This window comes from Anguilla anguilla, chromosome 5, assembly GCF_013347855.1.
Source record: "Anguilla anguilla isolate fAngAng1 chromosome 5, fAngAng1.pri, whole genome shotgun sequence".
In the NCBI taxonomy this organism is placed as follows: domain Eukaryota; kingdom Metazoa; phylum Chordata; class Actinopteri; order Anguilliformes; family Anguillidae; genus Anguilla; species Anguilla anguilla.
Window position 1 is genome coordinate 48587764 of NC_049205.1, and position 10789 is coordinate 48598552.

Consider the following 10789-nt stretch of genomic DNA (forward strand, 5'->3'; position numbering starts at 1 on the left):
TCAGGCCCACTTTCGAATGTTCCTTAATTAGGCACTCTACTACCCGCACTGAGGAAACACAGCTGCAAGCTGGAAGGCTGGAAGTGTTTACTGTTGCTATAGTATTAGCCTAATAAATTCATTTGAAAATCAATGCTCGAGCACTCTCAACTAGCTCTTCTTCCTTTCCCTTACTGTTACTGCTTTCATTACTTTTATGACTCACTGAGAGATACACTATAATATTCACAAAAAATACTTAAGCATTCAATAATTTATAGTCATCTGATGATATATATATATATATATATATATATATATATATATATCACTCTCTTTTGGTTTAGAGAATGCAATCAACTGCATAACAACTCGGTATGCTCCCCCGAAGTCAAGCGGATAAATTTCATCCCTTGGTAGGCATCTACTTCACTGTATTTGGTTTCTGGCAACTGCTAACATTCAGGGATCAATGCCTGCATTTCTAAAGAGACATTATTCACAGCACTAAAGGCAGTTTCACCCGAGGTACAAGGATGTTTTCCACAGTTTTGAAACAGATACCGTCTCGAAGCTACACGAACACACTAACATATCAAATTCACAGATGAGCGTCGATATTTCGTATTTTGTCAAACAGTCAAACATCTGAATAATGTATGTTCCTCAGCTGGGCTATTTGCACTTCTAAATGATATTGCTGTCTACTGTAATCATATTCTGAGAAAATGTACCGCTTGGGAAACTTAGACTTGTAAAAACAATAATTAAAAAATGGCCTGCGTTGCCAGATAGTGCTATGACACTGCAGCATACTTTGTTGCTACAAGACCGAGTAACCGAGGTGATGTTTAGGCCGGCTCTGAGGTCTGGCGAGTGGAGTTGACATGTCAGCTGACCGTCACCGAATATGGGGGCCACTCACCTGGAATTCCGCGGTGGTGTTTCCGATCTGGTTGACGTTGGGCAGCGAACCACCATAGTACTGCGCCCGGGTCTGACTCAAGCGTAGCTGCTGGATCTTCTGGAACTGAACCTTTCAAAGGAGACACATAGCCGTCAGACGCTGATAACAAGAGGGTGGAGTTGTCTGGGAGTTTTTGAGTGAGAGAGGACCAGGACAAGAAAACAGGTCTCATGGCTATGCTTTTACCACATTTCAGGGGAAGGTTTTATTTCTTGACTGTAACTCTTTATCTAGTCTTTGAATGACACGAGTGCCAGTCTCCAGCCTTGAAATATGTATGCTATGGAAATTTCCAAGCAGACAAAATATGTAGAGGTTGTTTAAAAACAGAATCTCCCCTGAACCACTGCAAAGACCAACCTGATCACAGTCCGTTTTTGCACCGACTGCAAAGATAAACAGTGTCCATTATCAGTTCTGATCACGAATAGGCAAATTTGGGAGCCATTTCTTCCTCACACTAAGCAAAGGACAAAATTTGAATCTCAAAGACTGACCTCATTTGATGTTATCAATGGATTTACACGAATGGGAAAGACCATCTTTCTAACAGGAGAGACGCAGTATAAACTCTCAGTTTGATCAGAACATCAGCCTTAAGGGGGTTTCACAGACCTTCCCCATTAGGACTCAACCACACAAACAAAGGCACTTGGTCATTGGCCAAATTAGCAATTTAGCCATGGATCAGGCAAGATTAGGTTCTGTGAAGCAGCCCCTTAACATAGAACCACTGAATGTGAACAGAGAGAACAAACAGTCTGCAAACTAGCTGCCAACCACCTGTATGACCGAACGTATCATAACGACCATCTGAATTCAGGCCCCTGAGACACTACAGTGCTATGTGGTAACTTCTCTATACAAAACAATTTGTCACAAGAGCCGCCTATACCATACTATACTTCCCTGGCCGAGGAGCAGGCAGCCCCACAGACGCCTGATACGGACTAAGTTTCCTTATAAACAATAGCCTGTCTCCACCCTTTCACTGGGAGCTCCTGTCAGTCTGACCCTCCCATCGCTGTAGTAACCAAACCTGCTGATCCTCTGGAACAGCAGCCCTGTTATTTTTAGCACACTGCTCCTGTGCTCACAGGTGTCTGTATCTCCAAAGTTAAATAAGGCGGACTCCTGTCTTTGCCCTGACAAATTCAACATCCCACCCTCAATAACCAAGAATATGGTCCTGAGTAAACCAAACCTCAAGAAGTCTCGAAACCTGGCCCCATATAGCCTACAAGAACCCAGACCTCATAAAATCAGGCAACAGAATTTGCATTTGCATTCAGAATAACCAGCCCTACCATCATCCACCAGTCAAAATACACCACTGGTCACAAACCATTTCACAGAGAGAATGGTGGGAGCTGTAGTTTAAAGCATGTGAATTTGAAATGTTTGACAATCTCTGGCCTCCATCTCCCATCAGCCACTTTGCAAAATATTCAGCAACCCTTTGCCCACTGAATGTACCCCTGGCCTCATGTGTACTCCCGTACGGAAACAGTGAAGGAGAGATATATATACTGCCATGATAAATAACCAGCCCTAGGAACATCCATCATTCACACAATGATTTAGGGCATGCCTGCCAACCTCATCAAGGTTCCGTGGAAACAACCTGTCTCCTCCCTCAAATAAGTTACAATTCAAAAACTTGTCCTCTCCCTCAAATAAGCTCTGATTTTTCAAGGCCACCAAAAGCAATCCTCCAGCAACCCCCCAGTGATTGGTGTCCCCGTTTAAACAAGTCAGACACGGAAATTGCCATGGAGATCCTGGCTGGGGATGCCATTCTCATGGGTAAGGGGAAAAACCTGGCAGTAATACTGCAACCCACATCAAATCTTACAGCCAGTGCACAGAAATGACAACTAAGCACATATTTAATACATACACACATCTCTAAAAATAAAGGTTTGGATCAGAAGTTAAAGTTTTATATATGTCACTATATACATCCATGTTACAGTGAAGACATTGTTTTACCACTAAAATAAACTAGAAGTTCCACTTTGGATAAAATAATGACTTTTTGGAGGATCTAAAAAACAATATCCTAACATTTCTGAGAACTCTTTTTCAACTAATATTTCATGTTTAACATGTTTTGACATAGACCATTTGATGTTTTGCATTCCATGTTCATTAAAATATTTATTCTAAGTTTAGTTTAATTTTTTAAAAATAAAATTCAGTGTAGAGCTGGGCCCCCACTCTGCAGTGGGGGAGGGTTGGGACAGATGAGCCAATACACTAAAAGTAAGTTCCTGTCTATATTTCTGTCTCTAGTTAAAACACACTTCTGGAACACTAAACGGTACGGTATCAAGTACTCTAAATAGCATGTCCTAAGCCCAGAACTCAACCAATCAAACAATGATGCAAGTCAGTTGTTAATTCCAGCCAAGAGATTTTTGTAGTAGTGAAAGGAGAAATATAAAACCCTGTAAAAAATGTTTTGCCTGCAGATAATTTATGATCATGTGAAGAAATTTTAAATAATACGGAAAAAAAGGTCTTGTGATCTGCGCATTGTGGAAGTTTGATTTTTTTGTTCTTTCTCTCGATTCACTCTGATAAAAAGCTCTGACTACCAGAAAGGTCAGCATGTGTCTTCAACCAAGAGAGAGGGTCAAGATCTTGAATTATAGGACCTGATTTAGAAGATTCAAATGCACTTAAACAGTTGATAAAAAACCATACCCAATTTACATTTTGGATGCAGCACAGTGATTAAAGCTAATACATAGTATTCCATTTAATACAATTTTTCAGTCACTCAATGCTGCACTGGTTAAGACCCCTGGAGATTGTGGGTTACAATTCCACATCCTTTACTCCAAGTGTTCAGTAAAACTCATGCAGATGAGTGGAATAGAGAACAAGATTTTAAACATAGAACAGACAAACAAATTATATTGCCATGAGTTGCCATGGGTGAACGAACAAAATGTCTTAAGTGTTTTTCTGTTTGAAAGTCATTTCAGGTGACGACCTGCGCAGCTACTAGGCTATAAGGTGAGGGAAGGAGAGAACAGGGTTAATGAGGGGCAGACTCAAGAGAACTGCACAGAACTGGAGAGGGAGAGGCGCTCTCAGGAAGTCAAGAGCAGAGCACCAACAAACTTCAAGGATTCCTACTCTCACCCACTTTCTAACTGGACCAATAAAGACTGCCCATCACTGTAAAAACAACAAAGTCCCTCACCCAAGGGAGTTACGGCACATAAAGATATGAAGCAATCCATAATCTGCTCCCATGAGATCCAAATCCCTTAATATTTGGAGTATGATTGCCAATTGGTTGGAAACTGTCCAATATGCATGGCTCCTCCCACAATCACAGTTCAAAATATATTCAGTTATGCTTCAAGCATGAACTTAAAAGCTTGCTTCTAAATTATTTCAGGATTCTCTTTTGTCCCCAAAACAACACATTTTTATTCATGTTTTTGTAATGGTGTATGTTGCCAAGCAACAGGTTTCTAGGAAAAAATACCAACTACAAGTTCTAGTGTGGCATGAAGCCCCACATCCACTGTCAACTATGCTTCTCTCTGGGGGTCACTGACAGGTCATCCCACATGGGCAACTTAATCCAGCACAGCTTCAAAACCACAAGTCTTTTAACTGAGCAGTCCTGAAAAAGCACTCTAAAAGCCTTCATTGTGACTCAATGGCATGGAAGCACTATGAATAGAACCTTTATTTACATGGTTGCATTACTTCTAATCTCTCTACACTCCACGCTCTTATTATTTGGAACTCTTAATTGAACATATCTCAATGATGTAAGTTAGGAGCGGAAATATTGGACACTGCTTAAGTTGAAGTTTGTAATGACCCTCCTCCACTCCCCTTTTATTTTCCGATTTCAATATACCATCTGAAACATTCTATGTTCTATGTTTCTAGATCTATACCTGTGATCTAAACTGCTATTTATTCATGGCAAGACAGAGGTGATTCATTATGAGAGAGAGGAAAAGTCCCCATTCAACCTCCTCATAAAAATTATATTGTAACTATATTATCAATAATATTCTAAATCTGTCATTTAGAATTTTAAAGAGACAATTTCAGTCCTTGCACAGGAGTAGCTACGTACATATGTATAAATGTGGCAGTTTGTAATTGTATAAAGCCTGCTGATGAATTCAAGTAGGCTACACCATGTCCTAGTCTCGTGTTAAGGATTAATTAGGTGATGAAGAGAGGGGAGATGGGGGGAGAATAATGGCAACAGAAGCCAACCTGCCAACTGTTTCTTTTCACCAGCCTCGTCCATTATTAATATTTTTGCGAACTTAAACACAGTATGATTGTCATACTCTTGGACTTTATCATCTGTGTTTAACATCTGATGTTGAAAATGGAAAAAAATGTTCCCAAACTCTGACTGCTTTTCAGATGCCTGCTGGGGGAAAGGGGAAAAAAATCTAAGTTCATCCTTTAATGAAACTTGTAAACATGCCCATCAGAACATCTTTGACAAATTCCAAGTCAAAAACGGAATAGCCTACAAATCGAGAAATCTTTTTTTTTTTTTAAATAATACAAAAGATACACATGATGCAAAATACACACAAAGTGCATTAAAATGCACACTTGATGATTCTTATAAAAAAATATGCCCAGAGACAGTGTTTTGTTCAATGAAACAAACAATTAGTGTACTGAAGTCAGCATAGATAAAAAATCCGATCTGTATACTGCAGCAAGTGGAATGACTTGGCAGAACTCAGCCGATGCCAGTTTTTTTGGCTGCAGCTGGCTTTAATTCATTAAAACTGTTCAAGTAAAATGATTTGTATTTACCAGCTTGTAAAATGTCTGCTCCTTAAAAAGTCTTGGCAGTTGTAAAAATAAAAAGCTACCATATAGTGCTTCAATTAATTGTTAATAAAACACAAGAAAAACCTTATCAGACAAATGGTCTAATAATGTTACGATTTATGTTAACAGTTTTATTTTCCAATTGAAGGAACGGTAATCAGCTGAATAGCTTTGGTACATATCAGAAATGGCAAACTACTGATAACTGCTCAATGTTGCATGTAAAATCCAGATCAGTATTCAGATAACAACTGAATCAAACCCAAGTAATGAAAAGCTCATGAACTATACACGTAACACTCCCATGACAAGGTTTGAAAAACAATATTATACAGGACGCTCACACTTTGCATTACACTATTTTTGGCAGGACTGAAACAATCTTATTCTTAATAAGTGTCAAAAATGATGCGTACAATCAGGCTTATTCTCAAACAGATGGCTGTGGTTGTAGCAATGGCAAGTCAACAGGCATAGCTGAAATTGAGTTAACAGTTGACCCTGAAGGGACGATAACCTGTGGTATGAATATAGCAGTGTTCACCCAAGCCGGGCCTCAGCTATACCTTACTGCAGTCACTGTTTTTTAAACTTTTTCATGCTAAAATCAGGCTACCTCCCAGAAACAGCTTTGACTATGACAGTAGTGAATACAGTTCAGTTTCCAACCAAACACACAAATAAAAATGCCCATATAAAAATGCCTACATGTTCTTTTGAACCAGAAACATCAGCTAAAATGTGGAAGCTAAATATGTAGACACTGGTAGGTATGGCATAAATAAAGATATAGTCTAGACAAATGCATTAATTGAATAACATTTTAGAGTCATACAATAATGAATTAGGCTAAGTTTTACAGACAGCATGAAAACGTTGAGAACTCTCAAAAACTACATTACGTGGATATCCAACATATGCCAAACAGTTTTTTTTCTTCAGGTGGGTGTGCCGTTTGGTTTGTCAACAGAAAGCTTAGCTATGGACACAATGCTGAGTAGAGGCCATGAGCATTCTACACCAGTTAAAAAAACTGCAGTTCACAGCCAATTATCTGTCTAATATTTAGTGAGCATGCAGGAACAGACTGAAGGACTCTTAACTTATAAAAAAAAATCCCAACAACATTCTCAAATGTACATTAAGAGAGCTCCAAGCTGTTGTGGTGTGGGGGCTATGTACAGCTGAATAGCCAACTGGAGCTACAGAACCAGGAACAATAGCCAGGAAGTTAAGCAGGAGCCCAGGAAGCCCCCATGTTTTTCTATAGTCTTTCCAAGACCAAAACTCTGGACTAGGGGTCATCAACGTGTCCGTACACGGACAAACGTGTCCGTGGCAACAAAAAAAAAATTGATTGGGGAAAAAAAGTTTATTTTTTTCCCATGATAATATACATTGCAATCATTTTCTTGTCAAAATATTGACAATCTAATGTTTTCTGAGAATAATAAATTAATTAATTAAAACTTGACCACTTCAAGTTTTGTATGCCCGTGGTAAAAATCGCATTTTGACCAAAAAGTCCACCACAAGCCAACACGGTGATGACCCCTGCTCTGGACCCTAACATGACACTGTATTCCACCCAAAGGGAAGGGTAGAATACAACAGAAAAAACAGAAGAGGTCAGAGCTCCTTTGCAAGAAGTGGGATACAGAAGCATACTGCCTGTAACAGCAACATATCCAACCTGGAGCTGGGTTTGAGTTTTTGTTTCATCATTTTTTAATGGCATAGGTACATAATTACTCACATCTTCACAAGCTAGTTAACAACCTATAAGTGGGAAAAAAGGTGCTTCACAGTTCTTTTAAAAAGGCAGGGAATGTAATATTACACACTGATAATTCTTTCGTACCCTCCTGGCACAGGGGCATGAACAAGGCCACAAGCTAGTCTTAATATCCCGTCAGCCTCAGTTCTGGCCTCAATACATTTTAGAAAAACAATGGAAAATACACGTGGGCCATTAGACATATTTCTCGAGTTTGAGTCTGAAAGGTGGATAAGGGAAGTTTGTAGCCAGTTATGTGCCAAATGTCAAATAACAACTGTATATACAATGTGCAGTTACAGATCAGTGATAAGGGATACTGAGACCAACCATATACTTACCCAAGGTTCAGTTTTGCAAAACATTCCCCATAAAACCAAGATTGAAACTCTAGCTCCAATTAGAGGCTTATGTTCATTGTTCACTCTGGAGTATTCTTATATAGGCTGTGTTTTTCTCAGTAAGCAGCCTTGGATGCCCTTGAAGGCACAACCAGTGTTATTAAAGTGGCCTAAGAGATACTACCTACAAGTACTGAATGAAATCTATTTATTTTTCCTGATTACATAATGGTATAGATAGGTGTCTTTAGCAATTGGCATTATCTTTTAAAATCCCTACCATGAAAGTGCACACACAAGCACTAACTGCTTTGAGTTTATTTGTGTGGTCCGCTCACATGGCTGTACATTCGAGCTACACCGTGAAACAAATCAGAACCTCGCACAGCTGACAGCGACAATCTCCGGCAAATTTGTTCTTTGTCTGTATCTCAAGCCTTGTAATAGGTTACATAAAAAATTAGGTCAAGTTCTTTCACAGCTACATTTAATGAGCCCATTATGCACATTTGCACAGCTTGCTCTTGGCAATAGTAGGAGGTACAATCACTGCATTGGGCCCCCTTTGAAGGTTCGGTTCATGATGGGCTTGTTCTTGATTTCAGGATGCCTGCGCAAAACACAACTGCAAAACCTCCCCAGCACTTAGCATTTTAAACATGCTGAGGGAAAGCAGAAATTACTCATGCAATGCCTCATTACTCCTGTTTTGTGTTCACAAAAGCAAAAGACCTTGAGGACTATTCAAGATTTCAATAAGACTGCAGTACACTCAGAATAAGGAAGAGATTTCATACACTGAATGGCACCTCAAACTGAAGCAACAAGTTCCATGCTTTTTTTTCTCCACGCCAGTCCAAGGCACTTTAAAATGCACTGTTAAAGTGAAATCTACATCAGATAACAGTATTTCAAATTTAGGGGGAAACGGGAACTAAAATTGATAAGAACCATAAATAAAAGTTTTAGGAAACCACAACACCCACATGTGCATCTTCATTCCTCATTACAGGAATGCGCATAATTTATTATTATGTGATATTTCGAGAACAACTCTGTGAACACGGGCAATTTTGGATGTGACAGCTGCCCCCTTCAAACAACCCCCTTCCAACGGATTCACAGAACTGCGTGAAACGATCTCTCGTGGCCACAAATTTTTTCAGGTCCATCTACGAGACACTCGCGTGAAATACTGGCGACAATGAATACCCCGTTATCTTCACATTACTTCAAACATGAACATTATGTGGCAACCTCATTTAATAGTGGCAACATTCCATAATTCGTTATTATTAGATTACATTTACGTATCTGCTTACCCTAGAAACGGTGAGGTCTGTCATAAGCTGTTCGAAGGCCCGCGTCTCCTCGGCCTGTTTTTGATTGTGCAGCGCGATCTTTTCGCTGAATTTTCTTGGGTTGGAACCACCGGAGCCCGGGGATCCCGACATTGTGAGGGCCGCACAGTTTCACAAGTTTATTTAATGCAATGATTCCAAGTTACAGGGAAACACCAATAATGTTTTCTTAATCCATTCTTCTTCTTTTTTCTTTTTGCGAGTCCATCAAGTCTAAAGTACAATAACGGTGTTTGGTAACTTGGCTAGCTGGCTACCAGCTAACAAATATTTGTAAACGAAAATATAACATATATATTTGGTAGTTTTTTGTGTAATTAATGCAAATTCTGTTAGCTTGCAAGCTCTTTCACTATTTCTGAATATAACACGGACGTTCAGAGTTGTGTCACCATTTTCAGCCAACTTAGAAAAAATTAAAAAGTGCTCAAAGTCAACGTGCTTGAATACCAGTTTAGCCAGCAAACTGGCTAACTCTCTATCTGTATTTGATGAACCATTTCCTTCATCTTAGAATCATAAATTTGCTCTTATATTGCAGGCAGCTGTCCTGCAACCAAAAATAATATCTCCCATAAATAATTAGCTAGTCACATCCCTTTGAGTTTTAAACTAAATTCTGGTTTGTCAGCTGCAATGTAAATAATTTGTTTAAAGGGTTTATAAAGTGAAATGTGTACGCGAACGTTAGCTGTACATTCAGATTACGATGTCACAACAAACGTTATGTAGCTAAATTCTGGACATGGGAAAATGCATAAGTTGGTGAACTGATTGAAGGAGTTCCTTGATGTAAAAAGAAGAATCCACAAGCAAAATTGCAAATCCACCGTGTAAGAAAATCCTTCCCATCAATATGCAGAGGGCTTGCTATTCCACAGAACAATATCCAACGGCGACTAGGGTTAGTCGTAGTTAGTTTGCTAGCTAGCTTGTCGTAAGCTAGCTAGGCGAAACACTCCTCCGTTTGCTAAAAACAAGGTTTTTCGGATTCGTAGTTATTGGTCCAGAACAGAGACGTGGTCGGTTTTCTGCCCGGTCTGTTTACACTTCAGCAGAGCTTACGTTCTGACATTTCAACAAGTGTCCCAAGATTCAGAACAAGCGATCTAAACCACATACACTGCGATAAATAGGTAACGTAGATGTCTCCTGTTTGTTACCGCGGTAAAAAACAAAACAAAATGAAAAACCAACGATGTAAAATTCAGATGAGCAGGTGATTTGCAAAGAAATCCGATGTCGCTGATTAGAAAGTCTTTCTTTAATGTTTTACAATTAAATGAATGCTGTTCGCCGTCTTGTCAGATCTGTGGGGGTGTGCACACCCTTTCTGTCGCTCTTGCTGCGTTTTCATCAGTCCGTGTTCATTAATAATACAAATTTCCAGGTTCTTGCCCGTCGGCGATCGGCTTTGGTTTACTAAAACCCCCTTACCCCCAAAGTGAGCCTGAAAACAACATTAAAAACACCAACCTGACTGAAACTGCGAGACAACTTACTAACTCAAGGTGTCCGCAAG

The 10789-nt window shown here is 39.5% G+C and overlaps 1 protein-coding gene across 6 annotated transcripts in view; it reads right to left on the minus strand.

The window, feature by feature from the left end:
- crtc3 (CREB regulated transcription coactivator 3) overlaps positions 1-10789 on the minus strand; it is a 34600-nt gene extending 23811 nt beyond the window's left edge. For 3 of the 6 annotated variants that reach the window (XM_035418770.1, XM_035418768.1, XM_035418766.1), the window contains exons 1-2: positions 9229-10788; positions 905-1015 (exon numbers count right to left, since the gene is read on the minus strand). In XM_035418770.1, the coding sequence (XP_035274661.1) occupies positions 905-1015; positions 9229-9360 (243 nt within the window). In that variant the 5' untranslated portion in view covers positions 9361-10788. Of the gene's footprint in view, positions 1-904; positions 1016-9228 lie in introns of all 6 variants that reach the window. The other 3 variants (XM_035418767.1, XM_035418765.1, XM_035418769.1) reach the window with 2 other exon arrangements.